At 38.2% G+C, this 25,203-nt stretch overlaps 1 protein-coding gene across 1 annotated transcript in view; it reads right to left on the bottom strand.

Annotated features, from left to right (window-relative positions):
• The window catches only part of LOC126334742 (uncharacterized), a 95,735-nt gene that overhangs the window by 46,832 nt on the left and 23,700 nt on the right, over nt 1–25,203 (bottom strand). Inside the window, exon 6 of the mRNA XM_049997291.1 lies at nt 22,497–22,605. Within this exon, the coding sequence (XP_049853248.1) occupies nt 22,497–22,605 (109 nt within the window). The remainder of the gene's footprint in view (nt 1–22,496; nt 22,606–25,203) is intronic.

Consider the following 25,203-nt stretch of genomic DNA (forward strand, 5'->3'; position numbering starts at 1 on the left):
ATGAATCAGGATTATCAAAGGAATCATTATGAATCAGGATTATCAAACGAGATGAAAAGGGTTCAAACAGCTGTGTAATTCATTATGGGTTTACTTGGACAGAGCAGGTGTGTCACACATGTGCAGTACATTCCACAAGAGAATGCAAAAATGAAATACGTGACATAAATGAACTACAAGGCACAGTATCCTGTACAGAGGATTGCTTTTAAAATTTAAAGCCACTACAGTTAGAACTTAGAATTTAAGAAGGATATAGATAGTTGAAGTTAGAGGTAGTGAAAATTAGTGAACTGTGGTGGCTGGAAGAACTGGACTTCTGGTCAGATCAGTATAGAGTTATCAACTCAAAATTAAAAAGGGGTAATTCATGAATAGAGTTAATAATGAACAAGAAAACAGGGAAGCAGGTAAGCTACAATGGACAGCATAGTGAATGCAGTATCACAGGAAAGATATGCTACTACAGGCAGCAAAGTATTTGTATACAATAGCAAAGTGGGCAACACTCATAACAATACCAGAGAAAGAAAGTTGTACTCACCATATAGGGGAGGTGCTGAGTCGCGATAGGCACAATAAAAAGATTCACACACTCATAGCTTTTGGCCATTAAAGCCTTTGTCAGTAGTAGACACACACACACACACACACACACACACACACACACACACACACACACACACACAACTTGCACATAGGTCTACAGTCTCAGAGAGCCTTAATGGCTGAAAGCTATGAGTGTATGAATCTTTTTATTGTGCCTATCGCGACTCAGCATCTCCACTATATGGTGAGTAGCAACTTTCCTTCTGTGGTATTGTTACATTCCATCCTGGATTTTCCATTGTTTGATCAACACCCACAACAGTTGTACAAGTTTATTCACCAACTAGCTGTGCAGGTGATGAAGAGACTGAAAGAATGTATGATAAAATAAAGGAAATTAGTCAGATAGTTAAAAGAGGAGAAATTTAAATTGTGACTGGTACCTTGAAGTCATTGGTAGGAAAAGGGAGAGAAGGAAAAATAGTTGGAGAACATGGACTGGAAGAAAGAAATAAATGAAAGAGGAAGCCACTTCATAAAATTTTGCTTAATGAGTAATTTAATCCACAAGATTTGGTATGTGGGACTCCACAACTGAGAGGCATGATTAACTGATTTAAAGCAATTCACTTCAGTTGCACTAATGATTATTCACCATGCCCAGTTTCGGGATGTTAAAATCCCATTTTCTGTAACGTACAAAGGAAAGGAGGGAAGAAATATACTGCAACATTTCTGTATAAACCAGAAGAGTACACTACTAAAACAAGGCGACTCATTATTGTATATGGTCAGGACAGTCAGTGCAAGGGCTCCAAATGACTGCAGCTTGGTGGAAATAGAAAAAAGGAGAGCACTCCGACCAGCCAGTTCAGATTTTCTATATCTTCGCAAATAACAACATTAGTTTACTTCCTTGTACACCACTGCCATCTGTGCCGCACTGCACTTACAGACATGCAGTGTGGCCTCCACTCAGACAGTTTTATACACCTGCGGTGGGGAGCTCTAACATCCTGATACTGGTCATGGTTTGAATAATCATTAGTACAACTAAAGTAGATTTCTTCAAATTACAGGGTGTATACGTGGACGAGGAAAAAAAATTCTAGGATTTTTCCCGGATTTCCCAGTTAAGAATACACTCTCCTAGATGAAAATACACTTTTTCAATGTTAAGTAACAGTATACCTTTCCTCGGAACTGTATAACTTATTAATCCTTTCAATGGTTGTGGTTTTATACGCCGGCGTAGAATTTCCCGGCACTTAAGAAAACGAAACTCAGGGGAAAAAACACGTTTTGGAAAGATGTCTGATGTGCAGCAACATGTACACTGCATATTTTCGTATTACGAAAGTATAAATACGAATTCCACCAATCACCTCATGTTACATTCTGAAGGATTGAAATCGAGATTGCAATGCGATTTTGTAAGCCAGTCGTAGCTCGTGTTAAGCCATCTCGTCAGCCGATGACAGCGGATATTCGGAGCAAAGGACACTTGATGTAGTCAACCAATAGCGACATCACTGTTAAGCAGCGCAAACACACAAATAGGAAAAGGTAATGGTTTAAATTAATATACTTAGCATTGGTACAAGAAAAGAAAAGCTTTCACGTATAATGTTGGATTAATACGCTGCAAGAGAAGCTAAGCTTCCACGCATAATGTTTATCTTTTTTTGCGCGTGTTACACTTTACGATACATCACACAAATGTGCCAGTAAAATTTTTTAACAACATAAATGTTTGATCATCTGGGCTCTCCTGGGTTTGAAAATATTCCAAATGGTCGTCCTCAAAGATTTGATTTTTGAATGAGAGTCAATCGCTCTGTGATTTAAGAAATTCATCGGACATTTGCGCACATAGTTCATCTTGTGTAAAAGGAAATTTACTTTACTTGAAAATAATGCTTTTCAAACAACCACTTGGGAAATTTTCCTGCGACCTGTTAGAAATAGGTTCGTTTCAGCAGCTCTGCCAGATGACAGGCATCGCCGCGCTTGTGCAGCTACAATGACTCAGGAAGCCCTTACGTTCAAACATGTAAACGTTAAAAAGAGCTTACATTATGTCATAAAAGCGGATACTCCAAGAGTATGGGAATTTTGTGACCCATATTAAAAGGTAATTCGGCTTAAAGTGCACATTCATATGTCCATATTCAGATGTAAATTTTCTGGGAATACCAGTATTGTATTATCTCGTGTTTGATTCTTTATTATGGCATAATGCCATACATGCTAGAAGATGGAAACGTGAACTTGAAATGCAGCAAACAGTTGAAATTAGCCAATAGTGTGGAATTAAAACTTTGTTTCAAATAAATTGACTACCTCAGCAGTAAAGATTAATAAAGTCAAATTTCTTTAACAAACCAACACCTTCATTGTTCTGCATGGCAATTAACGCTTGACTGTCAGAAAGGTGGAAACAAAATCTGAAACTAATTACATATTTTAAACTTCCATAATTATGTGAATGAGTTTTAATTCACTTGATAGCTGCCGGCCACAGAAATCTGTTTTTTCATTTGACATGAGAGCAATAAACGAAGAGGAAACAACAAAATCAATAAATGTATACCTGGGCCACATGGAGACTACCACCTCCCCACTACAACCCAGACTGCTCTGCGCATCAGGTCCGGATCTACAGTATTTCAGAACCGGGACAATATTAGATAGTGGCGCTGCCCCTCCCTCGAGCGTTTGAGGCAGGACCATAAAAATATAAAAAATCGACTTTTCAAAAACTATTCATTTTGTAGTGCACATCTTTCTGAAGAATCTGATATATATATATATATATATATATATATATATATATATATATAGACATGTTATTTAGTCTCAAGTGTGCCGGAGTGCAGTGATACGCCTCTTCACACAGCATTCTTCCATCGCACATCTCTGTATTTCGCTCTGTGGAATTCAAACATGTAATATTTTTTAATTGGTGCCATCAAACTATATTCAGGCCAGTGGAAATTAAAATGTCCTGTGGTGCCTCTCCAGCCCCAGTCAGCCAATTTGACATCTACATCCATACTCCGCAAGCCACCTGACGGTGTGAAGCGGAGGGTACTTTGAGTACCTCTATCGGTTCTCCCTTCTATTCCAGTCTCGTATTGTTCGTGGAAAGAAAGATAGTCGGTATGCCTCTGTGTGGGCTCTAATCTCTCTGATTTTATCCTCATGGTTTCTTTGCGAAATATACGTAGGAGGGAGCAATCTACTGCTTGACTCCTCGGTGAAGGTATGTTCTCGAAACTTCAACAAAAGCCCGTACCGAGCTACTGAGTGTCTCTCTTGCAGGGTCTTCCACTGGAGTTTATCTATCATCTCCATAACGCTTTTGCGATTACTACATGATCCTGTAACGAAGCGCGCTGTTCTCCATTGGATCTTCTCTATCTCTTCTATCAACCCTATCTGTTACGGATCCCACACCGGTGAACAGTGCTCAAGCAGTGGGCGAACAAGTCTACTGTAACCTACTTCCTTTGTTTTAGGACTGCATTTCCTTAGGATTCTTCCAATGAATCTCAGTCTGGCATCTGCTTTACCGACGATTAATTTTATATGGTCATTCCATTTTAAATCAGTCGTAATACCTACTCCCAGATAATTTATGGAATTAACTGCTTGCAGTTGCTGACCTGCTATATTGTAACTTAATAATAAAGGATCTTTCTTGCTGTGTATTTGCAGCACATTCACTTGTCTACATTGAGATTCAATTGCCATTCCCTGCACCATATGTCAATTCGTTGCAGATCCTCCTGCCCTCTTAAAATAATAAACTCACAATTAATACTGGATGGGATTATTTGTAACTGGAAGAACAAGAATTCTGTAGAAAATTTGCACATTTTATTGCCTATTAGCTAATAACTTGCTGTTTTGTATGACATAAAATTAAATACAGGACAGGAAACAAGCAAGACAGTACACATTTCTTCAATCCTTAAGGCCTACAATTTTTTTTCTCTAATCTTGCAACAACTTTACATGACCTGCTTTCTCTTCTAGGAGAGAATCTATTACCTAAATGTAGTTGTCTAATACTAGAAAAGCTGTTAATACAAATAGTATCTTCCTCGTTCTAACAGACAATCTTGTCATCACTAATTCTGTAACTATTCCTGCCAGTGTCAAAATTTATTCTCTGGTTAACTTCACAAACCCTGCCACAATCACCGGTTTAGTTATCCGCATTTATTCTCCCATTAGGCGTTATTACATGTTCATACAAAGCGTTTTCTGCGCTACTTCCAGAATAGAACTTTAGCAGCTGCTAGCCGGTGACTGTATAACTGGCCCTTAGTTGTGTAGAGGTCTGGCCAAAAATTATCTGTCAAAATATCATTTTCTTGGATAACTGAGAAGACAACACATAATCTTTGTTGCCTGTAATTCCTGTTAGTCGTTTATTTCCACTCTGGTAGTCTGAATCTATGGAATTCGCTAGTAATTATAACAATGCTGATCATTTGCAAAACCCAGTCAACCACGTAAACAGCGATTGTCATTGACCCTTACGTGTGAATGAAATTGCATTGCAATGTTAAAGAAGTCGACAACGTGTACTGCACGTAGACCCGTCTCCTTTTGTTTGCTGGAAAGTTTATTTCTAGATGCGACGGGGATTCCCCTGGCAGAGACATCACATACACTATTCACATATTCAAAAATTAACTTGTGATTCATTCAGAAATCAATATAGAATTTGATCAAAAATGTTCAAAAACCAACAGGGATGCGTTCAAAATCATATCAGTAATCGATAGACCAACGTGAGCTCGATGCTAGGCGCTTTGTAAAACAACGTCTGTTTACTCAATAATACGAATTTGCTCACCCCCCCCTCCCCCCCAAAACTGCCACCCGGGGCAGATACCCTGGTCTGCCCCCGCCCCCAAGTTCTGCGCCTGTTGGGCATATGTGAATCTGGCAGATTAGGTGCACCAATAAAAATTTTTCAGATAGCATCTGGCTGCTTGCTGCTACTGCTTATACAGCTAACTGCCACAGTTCTGTAGCCAGAAGCGGGGAAGGTACTACTCATACACGAATCAATTGCATATGTGCATAAGCTCGCTCGCAATCGGAGGCAATCTGTTGTTATGAAACACTGCATAGTCTTCCTAAAGCCTTTGACACATTTTGCTGTGGGCAGATGCTTGTATCAGCACTGTGTTTTGTTCTTGTATATGGTGCATTTCCTTTTCTTTCAGCTTTTTTCTCTCGTTCGTGTTTTATTGTTGCAGTATTATTCTGCAGTAGTGAGAGACAGTATTCTTTGTGAGAGTATTCGTTCTTACCAGTCAAAGTTACAAAAAATTAACTTAAAACTAAAACAATGAAAAATTCCCGGAACTCTAGAAAATTCCCGGGTTTTTCCAGGGTGGAAAAATTCCCGGGTTTTTCCCGGGTGGGAAAATTCCCGGGTTTTTCCCGGGTTTCCCGGTTGTCCCGGGTTGTATACACCCTGAATTAATTAACAATTCAATCATTACTAATACTTCATTTATGAATCAAGAAAAAAGATGCATATATGGAAGGAACCAGTGGACGATGGAAGGTTTCAGATTGCTTATGTAATGGTAAAACAGAGATTTTGAAAACTTAATTTAAAATGTAAGACTTTCCAGGAGCAGATGTGGAATCTGATCATAATTTATTGATTACGAACTGCACATTAAAACTGAAGAAATTACAATACATTGGGAAATCAAGAAAAGGAACCTGTATAAATTGAAGGACCCAGAGATTGTTTCAGAGGGAGCATTACACAATGTTGAACTGAAACAGGGGAACAGAATACGATAAGACGATGAACAGGTAGCTTTGATACATGAAATAGACACACCAGCGCAGGATCATACATGCAAACTCCATCCACTGGCCCTAGCGGGCCCATCGGTACTGCCCAACCCCCAAGTCAACTTCTCCCAATGGCATCTTTGGTGCAGAATGGAGGAGCACAGGGTCAGTATACAACTCTCCTGGCCACTGTCAATTTTCGTAACCTAGAGCTACTGCTACTGCTACTGCAACTACTACTACTACTCCTACTGCTACTACTACTACTACTCCTACTGCTACTACTACTGTTGTTGTTGTTGTGGTCTTCAGTCCTGAGACTGGTTTGATGCAGCTCTCCATGTTACTCTATCCTGTGCAAGCTTCTTCATCTCCCAGTACCTACTGCAGCCTACATCCTTCTGAATCTGCTTAGTATATTCATCTCTTGGTCTCCCTCTTCGATTTTTACCCTCCACGCTGCCCTCCAATACTAAATTGGTGATCCTTCGATGTTTCAGAACATGTCCTACCAACCGATGCCTTCTTCTAGTCAAGTTGTGCCACAAGCTCCTCTTCTCCCCAATTCTATTCAACATCTCATACTACTACTAAGCCAAGTAAAACCTCAACTGGCATATGAGGCTGAGTGCACCCCATTTTAGTCCTCCCACTAAGCAAAAATTTTTGGCAGTACTGAGAATTGAAACTTGGTTCCCTACCTGCCAGTCAGCCGCATTGAGCACTCAGCTACTGAGGCAGACCAGCACAGGATCACATATGTAAAAAGTAAGGCATAGTACAAATCCTTGGATAATAAACAATATATTGAGTTTAACTGATGAAAGGAGAAAATATAAAAATGAGGTAAATGAAGCAGGGAAAAAGGAATACAGACATATACAAAATGAGACTGACAGAAAGTGCAAAATGGCTAAGCAGGAATGGCTAAAGGTCAAATCCAAAGCTGTAGCAGCATGCATAACTAGGGGAAACATACACATCACCTACAGGAAAATTAAAAAGGGCTTTAGAGACAAGGGAAGCAAGTGTATTAATATCAAGAGCTCGGATGGCAGTACACAAGTACAGTAAAAGAAACAAAAATGAGCAAAATATTATGGAAAGAAAAGAGTGAATGGGTGAAGATGACATGAGAGAGATGACTCAATGAGAAGAATTTGACCAGCCATTGTAAAATCAGAGGCAAAATAAGGCCCCTGGATTTGACAACATTCCCTCAGAATTAGAGAGATTCTTGGAGGAGCCAGCCATGACAATAATGTTCCACCTGGTGTGTAAGATGTGCGAGACAGATGAAATACCCTCAAGCCTTCTGAAGGAATGTAATAATTCCTATTGCAAGGAAGGTAGGTGCTGAAAGGTGTGAATACTACCAAATCATTAGTTCAATAAGTCACAGTTGCAAAATGTTGACAAATTATTTACAGAAGAATGGATAAACTACTAGAAGTCAACGTTGAGGAAAAGCACAATGAATAGGAGGGTGTCGAGCTACATATACATAACACTGATTAGACCTCTGATGATGTACGCAGCTCCCGTCTAGGGATATGCAGCTCCTACATGACTATGCCGCCTGCAGATAATACAGAACGAAGTGCTACGAGTCATTAACAACGCTCCACGCTACACACGCACTGTGGAACTTCACTAAGAATACCACCTTGAAACCCTCAAGGAAGTATTCAAACAACACAGCACACAACTATACAGGAACTCAAGACACTCGAACAATCCTTTCATCCTTACTCTGGGAAACTACGATCACAACCATAGGTGGAAGCACAAGCACCCAAAGACACTACTAGCTAGTGCAAAGCCCCTGCATATTAGGAACGCTGACTGGAAATTACCAGCTACTATTAGAGCCGACCAACAGGCCACAGCAAGGAAACTGATGAGCTTGCGCACTGACGCAAAAACAATTCGCCAACATCACCCTACACTGTGCATCCGATATATGACCTATCGGACACAAAAACGATGATAAACCTAACTGTTGCAGGTTACTGACGCTGATCGAGAGTTCAACACCGGCACCCAGTGGCAGCCACCGAGCAACAGCGCCACAGCATGCAGCAAGACATCTGCTACTGCTCTTACCACCTGACCTAACTATTGCAGAGGCTTTTTCCCTTGGCTCTTGCCTTGGAACTTTTTTCCCTCTGCCCTTCAAACCGCTATCCTTCATTCGACTTCAGCCCAATTTATCTCCAGATGAGCGCATATAAATGGTTAACCTTAACCAGATGTACACAAACATTGCAGTACCCACATCCTGCGACACCTCACTTTAGTGAAAACTAACCCTTATGCAAAGATGGCAGTGTACTGTTTGAGTTGGCCGTCATGCCATTGGGGATGTGGAGGGGCTCCACCTCAATTTAAAAAAATCTTTTTCATAATAATTTTACATTCCATCCTGGATTTTACGCTGTTTGATTAACTTACACATTTTGTCAAACAAAAGCGAACCTGGTTCTTGGAGGGTGGCTAACTGGGACAACAACTGGTGAATCTGAGGGGAAATTCCAGAACGTAGCAAAGCCTTACAAATGTTTTTATCAGTGACACCAAAAATGACAAAGTGTTGCTGAAGCTGCTTCTTGCAAGTCTCCCAGCCTTTGGACACATCGTCGTGAGGGGGAAAACTGGCTGGTGTACCAACGACATGGAAGCCTGTATAGTCAGTGTGGCTGACAATTCCTTGATAGCAGCCATCAGTCTGCTGCCTCCATGGGCATGGGAGCTGATGGAACAACCAAATACACTGAGCACACGGAAGTGAACACCACACTCATCAACAACTGTGTCACCATGTTAGACACAACCAATAATGTGGCCATTTAGAATGAAAGTTTTTCCATCCACATTCACGTAAATGACAAACTTAGAAATGGTAAAATAAACAGTAGAAAACAAAATTAGAAGGAGCATCAGCTGCGCTGCCTTTATATAGAGGAGGGCTTCAGTAGGTGGCATGGTAGATGCCGTGCCATGTGCACTGGTCTTGTGACCCACTTCAGGCAGCCTCTGGTGGCCAGCCCACGTAGCTGCCACTGGCAAGTATTTGAAGTGTAGCACAACTGCAGCCTGATGCCACATTGCATATCCTGGTGTTGCGTACAGAGTTATAGCAAAATATAACAGTTTATAATCAAACAATGCAAAGTCCAGGATGGAAGAACATTACAGAAAAGTATAGCTTGCTACTCAGTACATACAGGCAGAACAAAAAAGATTGTTAAAGATTTAAGCTTTTGGACAAAAAAGTGCTTCTTCCAAAATAGAAAATACACACACATTCAAACAATCAAAACTCAAATATATAGTAATCATGTATGTATGTGTTATGTTTTTGTGAATGTCTGTGTGTTTTCTACGTCAGGAGGAGGACATTTTTGTCAAAAGGTATACATGTTTAGCACCCTTTTTCTTAATGTTTGTCTGTGAATGAACACCTCATCTATGAAGCAAATAGTTAATATTCAGAAAAAGAAAGAGTACACTAGGGAAGTGTCTGTCACCCCGTCCAATCATTTATTCACAACCAGACACGAGATTCTCTCTCTCTCTCTCTCTCTCTCTCTCTCTCTCTCTCTCTCTCTCTCTCTCTCTCTCTCTCTCCCTCCCTCTCCCTCCCCCCCCCCCCAAAAAAAATCCCCCTTCTCATAAGCAAGTAGATCTCTCCACTGCAGAAAACTGAGTGAGCAAGATACATATGGTCACAAATGGCTTACATTGGACAGTGGGGTAATACCACTTAGCTAACTTAAGACATGTGGAAATTTCAACCACCAGCAGTGGCCACTACACCAAATGCTGAGGTAATTACTACCATTTATAGGAAATAAACCTGTAATTACCAACATGGTCAATAACCACAGTGCAGCTGGAGGCTCCTAATATGGTTGCATTGCCTTTGGCACTACTCATTACAAACCATGTTAATGTGTGGCAACCCACTGCTAAACGGAAATTACAGATTTTGCATAATCAAAACTTAAAAAGCCACCAAGTTGCAGTTTTTGTGACTTGTGTACATGTATCATTGTTTTCAGACAGGTTCATTAAAATCTTTAAAATCATTTCAGTATTCTCCAAAATATGCATGAGAGCATAATGTGAGAAAGGTATTCTAAAATTAATGAAAAAATAAATTGTTTTCCTATGACATACAACATGTGTGCCCCCCCCCCCCCCCCCATGAACCATGGACTTTGCCGTTGGTGGGGAGGCTTGCGTGCCTCAGCGATACAGATAGGTGCAACCACAACGGAAGGGTATCTGTTGAGAGGCCAGACAAGCGTGTGGTTCCTGAAGAGGGGCAGCAGCCTTTTCAGTAGTTGCAGGGGCAACAGTCTGGATGATTGACTGATCTGGCCTTGTAACAATAACCAAAACGGCCTTGCTGTGCTGGTACTGCGAACGGCTGAAAGCAAGAGGAAACTACGGCCGTAATTTTTCCCGAGGGCATGCAGCTTTACTGTATGATTAAATGATGATGGCGTCCTCTTGGGTAAAATATTCCGGAGGTAAAATAGTCCCCCATTCGGATCTCCGGGTAGGGACTACTCAAGAGGATGTCGTTATCAGGAGAAAGAAAACGCGTTCTACGGATCGGAGCATGGAATGTCAGATCACTTAATCGGGCAGGTAGGTTAGAAAATTTAAGAAGGGAAATGGATAGGTTAAAGTTAGATATAGTGGGAATTAGTGAAGTTCGGTGGCAGGAGAAACAAGACTTTTGGTCAGGCGAATACAGGGTTATAAATACAAAGTCAAATAGGGGTAATGCAGGAGTAGGTTTAATAATGAATTAAAAAAATAGGAGTGCGGGTAAGCTACTACAAACAGCATAGTGAACGCATTATTGTGGCCAAGATAGATACGAAGCCCACACCTAGTACAGTAGTACAAATTTATATGCCAACTAGCTCTGCAGATGACGAAGAAATTGAAGAAATGTATGATGAAATAAAAGAAATTATTCAGATAGTGAAGGGAGACGAAAATTTAATAGTCATGGGTGACTGGAATTCGGCAGTAGGAAAAGGAAGAGAAGAACATGTAGTAGGTGAATCTGGATTGGGGCTAAGAAATGAAAGAGGAAGCCGCCTGGTAGAATTTTGCACAGAGCACAACTTAATCATAGCTAACACTTGGTTTAAGAATTATGCAAGAAGGTTGTATACATGGAAGAACCCTGGAGATACTAAAAGGTATCAGATAGATTATATAATGGTAAGACAGAGATTTAGAAACCAGGTTTTAAATTGTAAGACATTTCCAGGGGCAGATGTGGACTCTGACCACAATCTATTGGTTATGACCTGTAGATTAAAACTGAAGAAACTGCAAAAAGGTGGGAATTTAAGGAGATGGGACTTGGATAAATTGACTAAACCAGAGGTTGTACAGAGTTTCAGGGAGAGCATAAGGGAACAATTGACAGGAATGGGGGAAATAAATACAGTAGAAGAAGAATGGGTAGCTTTGAGGGATGAAGTAGTGAAGGCAGCAGAGGATCAAGTAGGTAAAAAGACGAGGGCTAGTAGAAATCCTATCCTTGGGTAACAGAAGAAATATTGAATTTAATTGATGAAAGGAGAAAATATAAAAATGCAGTAAATGAAGCAGGCAAAAAGGAATACAAACGTCTCAAAAATGAGATCGCAGGGAAGCAGGGATGGCTAGAGGACAAATGTAAGGATGTAGAGGCTTATCTCACGAGGGGTAAGATAGATACTGCCTACAGGAAAATTAAAGAGACCTTTGGAGATAAGAGACCCACTTGTATGAACATAAAGAGCTCAGATGGAAACCCAGTTCTCAGCAAAGAAGGGAAAGCAGAAAGGTGGAAGGAGTATATAGAGGGTCTATACAAGGGTGATGTACTTGAGGACAATATTACGGAAATGGAAGAAGATGTAGATAAAGATGAAATGAGAGGTACAATACTGCGTGAAGAGTTTGACAGAGCACTGAAAGACCTGAGTCGAAACAAGGCCCCGGAGTAGACAACATTCCATTGGAACTACTGACGGTCTTGGGAGAGCCAGTCCTGACAAAACTCTACCATATGGTGAGTAAGATGTATGAAACAGGCAACATACCCTCAGACTTCAAGAAGAATATAATAATTCCAATCCCAAAGAAAGCAGGTGTTGACAGATGTGAAAATTACCGAACAATCAGTTTAATAAGCCACAGCTGCAAAATACTAACACGAATTCTTTACAGACGAATGCAAAAACTAGTAGAAGCCGACCTCGGGGAAGATCAGTTTGGATTCCGTAGAAATACTGGAACACATGAGGCAATACTGACCTTACGACTTATCTTAGAAGAAAGATTAAGGAAAGGCAAACCTACGTTTCTAGTATTTGTAGACTTAGAGAAAGCTTTTGACAATGTTGACTGGAATAATCTCTTTAAAATTCTAAAGGTGGAAAGAGGTAAAATACATGGAGCAAAAGGCTATTTACAATTTGTACAGAAACCAGATGGCAGTTATAAGAGTCGAGGAACATGAAATTGAAGCAGTGGTTGGGAAGGGAGTAAGACAGGGTTGTAGCCTCTCCCCGATCTTATTCAATCTGTATATTGAGCAAGAAGTAAAGGAAACAAAAGAAAAATTCGGAGTAGGTATTAAAATCCATGGAGAAGAAATAAAAACTTTGAGGTTCGCCGATGACATTGTAATTCTGTCAGAGACAGCAAGAGACTTGGAAGAGCAGTTGAATGGAATGGACAGTGTCTTGAGAGGAGTATATAAGATGAACATCAACAAAAGCAAATCGAGGATAATGGAATGTAGTCGAATTAAGTTGGGTGATGCTGAGAGAATTAGATTAGGAAATGAGACACTTAAGGTAGTAAAGGAGTTTTGCTATTTGGGGAGCAAAATAACTGATGATGGTCGAAGTAGAGAGGATATAAAATGTAGACTGGCAATGGCAAGGAAAGCGTTTCTGAAGAAGAGAAATTTGTTAACATCGAGTATAGATTTAAGTGTCAAGAAGTCATTTCTGAAAGTATTTGCATGGAGTGTAGCCATGTATGGAAGTGAAACATGGACGATAAATAGTTTGGACAAGAAGAGAATAGAAGCTTTTGAAATGTGGTGCTACAGATGAATGCTGAATATTAGATGGGTAGATCACATAACTAATGAGGAAGTATTGAATAGGATTGGGGAGAAGAGAAGTTTGTGGCACAACTTGACTAGAAGAAGGCATCGGTTGGTAGGACATGTTCTGAGGCATCAAGGGATCACCAATTTAGTATTGGAGGGCAGCGTGGAGGGTAAAAATCGTAGAGGGAGACCAAGAGATGAATACACTAAGCAGATTCAGAAGGATGTAGGCTGCAGTAGGTACTGGGAGATAAAGAAGCTTGCACAGGATAGAGTAGCATGGAGAGCTGCATCAAACCAGTCTCAGGACTGAAGACCACAACAACAACACAACATGTTGCAGAAAGGAGCACATATATATAATGTTGTTGGAAAAGCGAACCATAGACTGTGGCAGCGAGTCTACCCCACCCCTAAAGACACTGCCTACACTATGCATGCTCGTCCTCTTGTGGAGTACTGCTGTGCAGCATGGGATCTGCATCAGATAAGATTGATGGAGGACATTGAAAAAGTTCAAAGACAAGCAGCTTGTTTTGAATCATTACAAAATAGTGCAGTATTTCCCATGGATATGATACATGACTTGGAGTGGTAATCATTAAAACAAACGTTTTTTTGTTGCAGCAGGGTCTTTTCATGAAATTTTAATTACCAACTTGATCTTTTGAATACAAAAATATTTTGTTGGTACCCACCTACATAGGAATAAATAGTCACTGTAATAAAATAAGAGAAATTGAAGTTCACATAGAAAGATTTAAGTGTTCATTTTTCCTGCATGCTGTTTGGGAGTGGGATTGTAGAGAAATATAGCTGGAAGGTGGTTCGATGAACCCTCTACCAGGCACTTAAATGTGGAGTGCAGAGCAGTTGTGTAGATATAGATGTAGAAAGGTAAGAAGAAGTAAATAAAATACTGTAGTACTTAGATTAGATTACATGTACTTTGGGTCACTTCAGTTGATCCACAGTGAGGAGACTCTCCAGGATGTACAACATGTTAGTAAACAAGAATACACAATAAATATTTATAGTGTAAAACAAATATATTAATGTACCTTCCACAAATCCCAAGTGAAACAGCTATCATGCATGTGGAATGAGTCAAACAATTTTTAAACACATTTTCATTTTAAAAGGTAAGAAGTACTAAACTGAAAAATCATTTTACAACACTTGCATGCGAAAGGCAAAGGTCCCGAGTTCAAGTCTCGGTCTAACATACAACTGGCTACAAACCATTTTTTAATATCCATGACAGTTTCATTAACTGGTCTTTTAAAGAGTACACTTGATTAGCTATTTATTGTGATGTTTGTAACATCTGCAAACAAAACAAATTTGGCATCTAGTAATATTACTGATGAAAAGACATTGATATACACACACAAGAAAAGTAAGGGCTCTAAATGGAACCTTGTTGGATATGATGAGGCATTACAGTTGGATGATGCCTCATAGCTTCATACATGTCTCTTTCCTAATGTCAATCTTTGTTTCATGTCAGAAGTATAGAATCTGAACTGTTTTGCATCATTTTCTGTTACACTATAATATTCTAACATGAGTAAAAGTATATTGTGATTTACACAGTCAAATGCCTCTGCCAGACCACAAAATATACTACTAGTCTGTAATCTATTACCTACTGAATTTAGTACAGTTTCACTGCATGTATAGATGGCCTTCTCAATATCAGAACAGCTTAGAAATCCAAACTGTGAAATTGACACTATATTATTTGATGTCAGATAGCTAACAAACTGGTTGCATTTTAGTTTTACTAAAATTTTTGAAAAATGTTAGCAAAAGGGAATTTGGACAGAAATTTGTCAATATTTTTTATCCCCTTTCTTACACAAAGGGCTTTCACCCTAGCACATTTCAACCATTCAGGAAATGTGCCATTGAAAACAATTGTTTACATAGGCACTGTAGGTAAGTTCTTGTAGAATATAAATATTTTTGGATTAAAGGAGACCATCCACTGAAAAGCTTGCACCATGTAGGAGCATCGGTGTGTGTGTGTGTGTGTGTGTGGGGGGGGGGGGGGGGGGGGGGGAGTGGGAAGCATCTCCTCCCTCCCTAGCTTGTTAAAGGATAACCCCAAAAGCTAGCAAGTTTTCTTTCTTTTGTGTGTGCTCATCGATAACTCAATGCTTCTGCTTTTTGGTGAATGGTTTTGGTGAGTTGTTGCATAGATAGCTTTATATGTTACTAAGCTCAAAAGCACACTATTTAATTAACTTTGCTGACATTTTATTTTAAAGATTTTATGGTGGACATTACTTCTACCAGGTTAGGGAGGGTCATTGAGGTTATTACACATAACCTGTATGAGGTACTGTCTGGCAGCGTCTACAGGGCCTGACACCCCATCTTTTCAGTCACAGTATTGAAATGCTAGTCAAAAAGTTCTGTAACACTGCACACATCTGTTACAAATGTTATCATTTGCTATTAATGCTATGTGCCCCTCTTCATACCTGGTTCCACCAATCTCCTCACATCCACTATATTCCATATCACCTTTATTTTGTTATCTGGTGTGATTACCTTTTTCTCATAATGTATTTACTTTGATGTCCACATTACTAATATTGATATTTTTGCAGTATGTCTTGTAATGTGCTACAGCATCAACATCAGAGCTGTTTCTGAATGGCAGATACAGTTGCCTTTTTGTTTTATAGTACACCTTTATTCCCGGAGTTGTCCATGGCTTCTTTGTAGACTTTGGTATAACCTTTGTTAGTTTTGGGGCCAAACATTATTGAAATAATGTAAGCAGTTTATTAACAAAAGTTTTTTTTATTTTTCATCCATGTCATAAGCACTGTATAGATCACTCCATTCATGTCTATAAGGAGTGTCCTAAAATAATCAATTTTTGACTTACTAGCTATCCTCTTGAAATCAGATTCAAAAGATTTTATACCCTGTTCAGTATTAACATTTAACAAAAGGAATTGCACGTCATGGTCTGTGAGGTCATTGACTATTGGTTTTGTAATATAATTTGGCTCATTAGACATTTCTATAAAGATATTATTAATGGCTTTTTGTGAGTAATTAGCTAGCCTACTTAGAAATATTATGATAGGAATGAAGTTAAATGATAGTATTACTGACTAATAAATTCTTACTGGGACAGTTCTTAAGAAAAATTTTATTGTTGTCGGTTGAGCATTAATTGCTGTGGTCAAGTTAATTCATCGTGCTCCGCTGCTCTCCAGGTGCTGAGAATGTGTTTAAAGAGGGACCTGGCTTTTCCTACAGTGCTACAGACATGTTAGTGCATCCCATTCAACTGACCTCTCACAGCTATGGACAATATACTTCCACATTTCAGTGAATAAACAAATTTCAAGTTTTTCTTTGTGTACTATCATTTGCAAAAAAACCTCAACCAATACGACAATTGTTATGACCACATGATTCCAGATGCGAGGGATGGAAATGGATACATCGCGTGACACCATACCAATAACTCGAGAACCAAATAAGTTGTCACGACAGAACACAACTTCAAAAACATTGAAACAAGCAGGTTTTGTAGTGATCACCACAAACAAGTGTGTATTTTTGTGTTGATACTGAAAAATCTTTGGAATTTAATTGTAACTGTATATAGAAAATTTGGAAAATTTTGAGTTGTTTAAGAGACATTCAGATTCCTTACTAAGCTGTCTGTCAGGTAGCAACACAACAGTTAACAATCTGTGGCCACTTCAATGCAAATTTTGTAATGGATTCTGATAGGACAAATGGTCTGGAAGCCTTATGTGGATCCTACAATTTGATCTCTTTAATTAACTTTCCAACATGGGTGAATAAAGATAGTAATACTCTAACTGATAATGTATTCACTGATTAAGCTCGAAGCAAGAAAATAACTGTATATCCAGTGACAAATGCTCTCTCTGATCAGATGCACAGTTAGTTACTATAAATAATATAGTGCCTTATAGTATATGTACACCTCAGTGGAAATCAGAATAATTAACAGCTGGAGGACAAAATTTTTTAAGAATAGTTTACAAGAGATGACGTGGGATAAAATTTATAATGGCACAAAGACTGATATAAAATTTAATATACTCCATGATAAATTCATATCATTTGGAAATAGCTTTCTTTATAAGCTAATTGAAAGGACATTAAACAACAATGTAAAAAAAAACATGAATCACTAGAAGGATTAAAGCATCTTGTGAAAGTAATAGGGAAATATGTCTGCTGGCAAGAACAAGAAAAGATCCTGCACTAGTTGCACACTATAAAAACTACACAAAACTACTAAGAAAAGACATTAAAAATCAAGAAACATGCACATTATGTCAGAAAACAGTGATTCCAATAACAGGCTGAAGACTGGAATGTAGTGAAACAAGTGGCAGGACAACCAGCCAGTAACAGGACAAAATTGCAATTGTTTTAAACAGAAAGGCTATAAAAGTGAGTCACAGTTAGCAAATGCTTTTAATGAACATTTCTTAAACATAGTAGAAAACATATGGGCAAACTGTTCAAGAGGAAATAACACAGCAGTATGCTGCAAAAACAAACCTCATAACACTCAATCTTATGGAAGTGTCACCCAGTTCTCCATCACAATTTACATTAATTACACATTCTCTCAAAAGTAAAAGCTCATCTGGATTTGATAGTTTTTTGAACAGAGTATTAGAAACTTGGTCCCATATAATAAGCACTGTCTTTCCAAAATGTGATGTATCACTAACTTGGACATTTTTCCAGAGGGACTATAAGAAAGGTGATAGGGGAGCTTTCAGTACTGACATCATTTTCCAAAATTTCTCAGGTGGCATATTCTTGAATAGTATTCCACCAGAGCAACAATATCCTTTTCTAAATAACAGTTTGAATCTCGAAAGAGTTGTTCAACTGAGAATGCGTCTACCCACTCACTCACCAAATTTTACAAGTGTTAAATTACAAAATAGCACCAGTTAGTTTTCTGTGACCTACCTGAGGCATTTGAACTGTGCACATAACAACATTCTCCTGAGATTTTATGCAACTGATTGTACAGACAACCAATTCATATCATATCTAACCGAAAGAATGCAGAAATTTATGCTTAACAATTCAACCAGTGCAAACTGTGAAGATCGTTCCGATTGGGGAGAAACCACTTATGGGGTTCCAGTCTTAGGTTCACTATTGTTTCTCATATACATGAATTATCTTCAATCTAATGTATAATAAGCAGAATTAGTTCTTTTGCAGAGACAGTGGAACTTTGATTTTATGTTTTTCGCAATTCTATGCTATCAGTTTATAACCCTTGTGTAAAACCGATAAGATAAATGCTAAAAATTCCCCGATTTTATTCCTCTTTCTAGTAAGGTTAACCTCAATTTTACGTTCTTACTCGGCATCTCGCTTGACTTCGTCCTGTTTTCTTCCTAACTATTGACATCTGATGTGACTTGAACGAGTTATAAGGGGTACAAAAGGCAGACAGTTCACACTGTGGGTAGAGGCGGAGTCAAGGGAATATTTTAGGCTGTTGAGTAGAGATGAGACACGAGAGAGGAAACAGTGGCGCAATCCACAACTGACACTGCCAACGCAAATTGCAACGTTTTGCTTCACCATGCAATTATGATACAACTACTGCTGGATTACAGCATCATCCAGACCGAGTCAATATGTGATGAAGAAGCCCAGTCGCCACCTTCTCTTGTGTAACTTATAACTCAGTCTCATTTCTTTGCATGTATTTATGGTGTACTGTACTCAGCAACAATATCGACTGTCAACCTTTTAAATACAGACACTGAGTCTCGAGGGATATGATTTGTCAGAATCGAGGAAACGTCGGACATTTCCAGCTAGTGAGCTATTATAGGCTCGAGACTTGCTATGTCACCCAACAGCCTGTGCAGCCACAACACCACACTAACATACTTTTTTCAGCTCACTCCTTATAAGTTTACAGACCTTAGTCTACGAATCATTCAAAATTACTAAAGTACTGGATTATAAAGTATAAACAGGTACAGAAGCTATGAATCAAACTCAGTGCAAAAATTTCATTCTTCCCCTCCTCGATAGCAATTTCATCAACACATAAATTATAAGCAAATCACACAGCCATAAATGAACAAGAAAGAAATTTCAAAATTTTACGTCATATAACAGATGTACCGGGGGGGGGGGGGTGTATGTATGAGGTAACTGAGTCATTCCCCAACACATTAAGGCCACAAATTATACCTCAAAACAGTCACTTAGAAGATTCTTTCATTTTATGTTCACCTCGAAAATAGCAAAATATTATAGCTTACATGGCGAAATAAACTGAAAATTGTAAAACACAGTGAAAACTGCCGAATTACAACATCTCGAATGTTTGTTTTCCACTTGCAGCCAATAGCTGTGTAGCAAGGTCACGTCAAGCTAATGCCATGGGTAAACAGCAAGATTGCTTGTTACAAAATTATGGCTGATGTGATCAGTGTATGGCAAACGGAGAGGCCATGGCTTCCACTTACGTTTATCTGCTTACAGTAGTTCTGCTTGGAGCCTGTCGGCAGAATCTGGAACTTGTTGTTCCTCTACCGACTGCAGCTAATGAAGGCTACTCCATCTGCTATGTGTGGCACCACAATTAACAGGACATGTTCAATGAACAGTCGTGCATAATATGTAGTGATGGCAGGCAGATTGTTATAAATGTAACAGATTACTGGGACAGAGAAACGCTAAAGTCACAACAGCTTTAACTTTATTTTATGTTCATTGGTATGAGTACCACATGTGAAGGAAATCTTGTGTGTATATAGTGCTTTCACGAAACCTGCTGTGTTTACACTGGAGCTAATGATAAATTCGAAGTGCAAACAGATTGCACTAGCAGTAATGCAAAACACTCTCCTTCAACCACTCAGCACAATGAACAAGGAAAAGTTTACAAGCAATACATTAGAGGTCACGGCACTCGCATCACTAGAGTCTGCTGCTCTGACAATAGTTATAAAAGGAAAACGCACACATGTTGAATTCCGACACTTTTCATCGTACTTCACAGTTTTCTGTTTCAGTCACCAAATTCATCAATTTTTACTTTTTTCTGGGTGAGCACAAAGGAAAGATCTCTGAAAAATGAGTGTTTTGACGTAAAATTTGTCATCGTAGCATGTCAGAAAATAGCTTGATTACCTTGTACCCAGACATCAATATCAATTTTTTGACGTGTTTTTACTCGTTGTTACACATCTGTGATTTTTTTAAAACTGATTACATTCATTATCACAAATTACTGTATAAACATTGTATTGTACATTTAATTCCCTTTCATTTGTACAGATTCTATACAATGTATTGGAGACAATTATGATTTTTAATCATAAATGCCAATTACATATGTTTATGCTTGTATTTTGGAGGTTTTAATATTTTCCTCGATTCTGCATTTTCGTCAGTTTTGTGATTCTTAAGTCTAGACTGCATGAAAACGTAAAATAGCAGTGTCACAGTAACATGAGTATTGCAATCAATCCAAACTTACACACAGTATCAGAAGAAATGGTAAATAACCTTCTTAAAAGTATCATTGAGTGATTTTCTGCGAGTGGTCTCACTCTAATTTCCAGATGAGACAGCATCTCAGTTCAGCATACGTAGAAGTACTACAACAGTTACTACACATGAAGAAGAAATACAACATAGGGTGGAAACTTCAGCAAACATGTGGGGTGTTATTTGCCATAACTGTCGCAGGCTGTTGGGCTATAAATAAATTTGTAAAACAATGTTTCTCTTTCTAATTGTCAAAATCCTGCGAGTTTTTACAACTGGATAAAGTGGAAAAATTGTAGTTAGGTGGATGTGGATTCTACCCCTCTGTGGAAACTTATGCTACAGGTCTGTACCTTAATTTTCTAAATATTCTTTTCCTCAAGGAAACGTCTAAGTTCCCTGTTCCAAGATCCAAGACTACTCTAAAAACAATCCCATATCTTCACAATTTTTTATTGCTTTTCAGCACAAAATTTTCTCACAGTTGAAAATTTCTTTAAGTTATCATTTGCTTAGGTTATTTTGTTTTTAAAACATAGTAAGAGAGTAACAGCCTGCACAGAATCTAATTGCATGGAGAGACTTTGCATCTTTTATTTATCTTATAATTTCAGTATTCATCTTCAGACTGTGATTATTTCATAATGGTTTTACTAGCCTCTCAATGCAATTATCAAATTCAAAACCTCTGTTATCTATAAGACTTACTGCTCAACAACTCACATAAGAGTGCTTGCCGAAGTTCACACAGCCAGCACAGCATCTGCAGCTGGCAGTGCTTAACAGATTTTTATTTAAGTCCCAAAGTTTGTGGCCAATAGTAGCCAAATTACAGAGGTACAAAACACAGAATTGTAATTCTTAGCATCTTAGTAATTCTTAGTATCTTCTTTAACAGTTTACAGAAGACATAAATTCAGTAGCACCTCTGTTTGTATTTATGAGAGATTACCTGTGCATCATACTTCCAATACATATCCTTATAATGTGACGGATTTAAAACAACACTTTGTGGCCTTTTCAAATGTGAGAACTGTGAGTCACTGGCCCAGTCATTTAAAAACAGCAGTAGTAAAATCATACAGCACAGCCTCTAAAACTTACCTCACATTAAGTGCTGGCAAAGGCAATTCTCAGCAATGATCTTTCTCAGATTACAGTAAGTTTTGTGTGTAACTACTGCGTTTGCCAAATATTGCAACGTCTAAATGGAAATGTTTGTTCTTTGACCATAATGCAGAAAATGTTGAATGAAGTAATGAAAACGGAATAAGTTCAGTATTAGGATAAAAATACATATTCCTTGACATGCTCTCTACTCATTCATGTTGTTCGTTTGTGTGCGTATGCACCCCTCCCTACAAAACACATTTAAATTAATAACTGCCACTGGCAAGCACAAGTTATCATTGCATACCTTATTTAGGTTGAACTCAAACAATGGATCTTTGGCAGCTGCACTGACAAATCTTTCTACAATGACCTTTCCAAAAGGACCTCTTTCGACATTAGCATCTGGCTTGAACCTGAAACATTTTAATAAAACTCTCTCCATTTTTAAGTGAAATATTTTGTGTTATAATAAATAACACACAATCAGAAGAACGTCACAGTATGAGAACTAATGAAAAGATTTCATCATAATACAAATAAGGCAATTCAAATTATACTTACTTGCATGTCTGAAAGAACAGACATAACTAAGAATCGACACCTGTATGAAATCAGCTCAAAATAAATTCACTGAGTATGAATAACTTGGCACCAGTTGTGTTAGATATAGATATACTACCTACTACTGACATATGAAAATTTGTGATGGTCTGGGATAAAGTAGCCGAAGCAGTTAAGGTAATCGCTCGCGATAAACAGGAAATCTGGATTCAAAACCAGATCCAGCACAAATTTTCATATGTCTTTAATAGGTAGTATCGCTATACCTAATACAGCCATTGCCAAGATATTAACACTCAGCAAATTTTTTTCGAACTAATTCAAATCATGTTTGCCAAAAATGATTTTTAATGCCCTGTGTACAGAAAAAAGTAAATGAAAGGAAGGAAGGTACCATATTTTATACCACCCAACTTCGTCAATACCAATTACCACAGACAGACTGCCTTTCGTAAATAAACTGTACAATGTTGTGGAAGAAAATGGAAGATGAGGAATCGTACACTAAATTTTCACAAAAAGTTAGGTGTCATTAGAGAGTGCTGGAGATGTCATATATGTGACGTTAATATCAACTGTTGAATGTTTCAACTCAGTGGTCTTCCAATGGTTACATGCGGAGGTCCCATTGACATAAAGTGTGGCACTCGATAAGTCTTAGAGACTGAGGGATATTTTCTGAAATTATAAAATGTAGAGGACCTACAGTGGGACATGGAGTGATAATGGAAATCAATAAGTCATGGTATGGCGAATGGTGGGTGAGAGTATGATGTTGTGGAACCTTGGGTTTGGAGTGCTGTTACTTCAAGCGGGGAATCTTCTGACGTAGTAGTTTGGGTGGTTGAAAATCATACTAAGGAAGTTTTTTCCCCTCTTATACAAGAATATGTTCTAGAGACTTTATAATAATGAGTTTCAAACTATTTTGCAGCAAAATTTGCATCTAGTAAGTTGGATTTTCTTCTTCTTCCATTTTCTCGATTTTCATTAACGCAGCTATGTATGATTTATATGTTTTGTAATGGGAAGTTTTTTAAGTGTCAGTAATTTTTTTTTTTTTTTTAATATTGTCGTTCATCTTTCTGTTTTGTTGACCTAGTATGTGACATTGTCCAAGGTTATTTCAAGTGTAATTATTTCATAGATTTTGGTTCTCTGCATTGGTAATAACCTTTTCAGTTATGCTATACAGGTCAAGTGATGATTTCGTAACCACGTTTTGTCAGTCACAGTGATTTTTTACTTTCTGTATTGATGTCAGTATTTTCTAAATTGAGCTATATAGATCAACTGGTATTTTCGATATCGACTTCTGTTACTTTTCATGATTTTTGTGTCACCTTTTAGCTTTTTGTATTGATATCAGTCTTTCAAGCTGAACTATACAGGGTAGCCAGAAACAGTCTAGAAAGCTTGTCAGGATGTTACAGGATAGGTTGTGCAGAGAAATAATTGTTAAGTAAAAATTCCAAACATTCCAATATTTCTGATTTAACATTCCAATATTTCTGATTTAATTAGCACGGAAGTTCGACACTCAGGTTTCTGCATGTACAAATACAAGCAGCCTGCCAGAGACAGTGTTGCCAAACATATTCTTCAAACTGAACAAATGTAGCTTTTGCACTCCTAGCTTCAATTTATCACTTCTGATTAAGGCACATTTTAAAAAGTAATGAGCATTTCAACAAGTGTCAATTCACAGACCTGCAAATGTCTGTGTATTAGCATGTATTAGCGCATGCACATGCTTGAATTTGCATGCTCAACACCCTGCTAATTAAATCAGAAATGGCACATCATATCAAATTTTATTCATAACAATCACTTTTCAGCACATCCTACACTGTTATACCTTTACAAGCTTTTCAGGCTGTTTCTAATCAGCCTTTATAGCTCAACGGCTGTTTCTGACATTGCCTTTCGTTAGTTTTTGCTATGTGGACTGGTACGCCTTTTGGCTTTCTGTATTGCTATTTGTTTTTGGCTTTCTGCATTAGTAGCGGTCTTTGAAGTTGAGCCATACAGCTTAACAGCTGTTTTTGATACCTCCCTTCATCGGTTTTTGCAATCTTTCGTTATGTGTATTGGTATTACAGTTATTTTGCACCTTTTATTAGACTAGTGTTGCATTGTGTTTCTGTGGTTCTTTCAATTAATATATTTTACTATAACTGTGGTTTGCATATGAAATGTTAGTTTCTGCTCACCCAAACATTTCCCCCTTTCTGGAGGTTGACCCATAAGCTTCAATATTTATTATTAATAATTTGTACAATTCTGTATTTCATGTTTATATTTTCACTCCATGGTAATGTGTATAATATTTTTGCACACCGATTGGAAATCATGTTTGTGTAGTTTGAGGTTTCATGTGATGCACAGGTTAAAGCTGACAGGCATTACTGTGTCCTCATGAATATTTTTGAACTTCCTCCTTTGCCCAA

Source organism: Schistocerca gregaria, chromosome 2, assembly GCF_023897955.1.
Source record: "Schistocerca gregaria isolate iqSchGreg1 chromosome 2, iqSchGreg1.2, whole genome shotgun sequence".
Taxonomy (NCBI): Eukaryota; Metazoa; Arthropoda; class Insecta; order Orthoptera; family Acrididae; genus Schistocerca; species Schistocerca gregaria.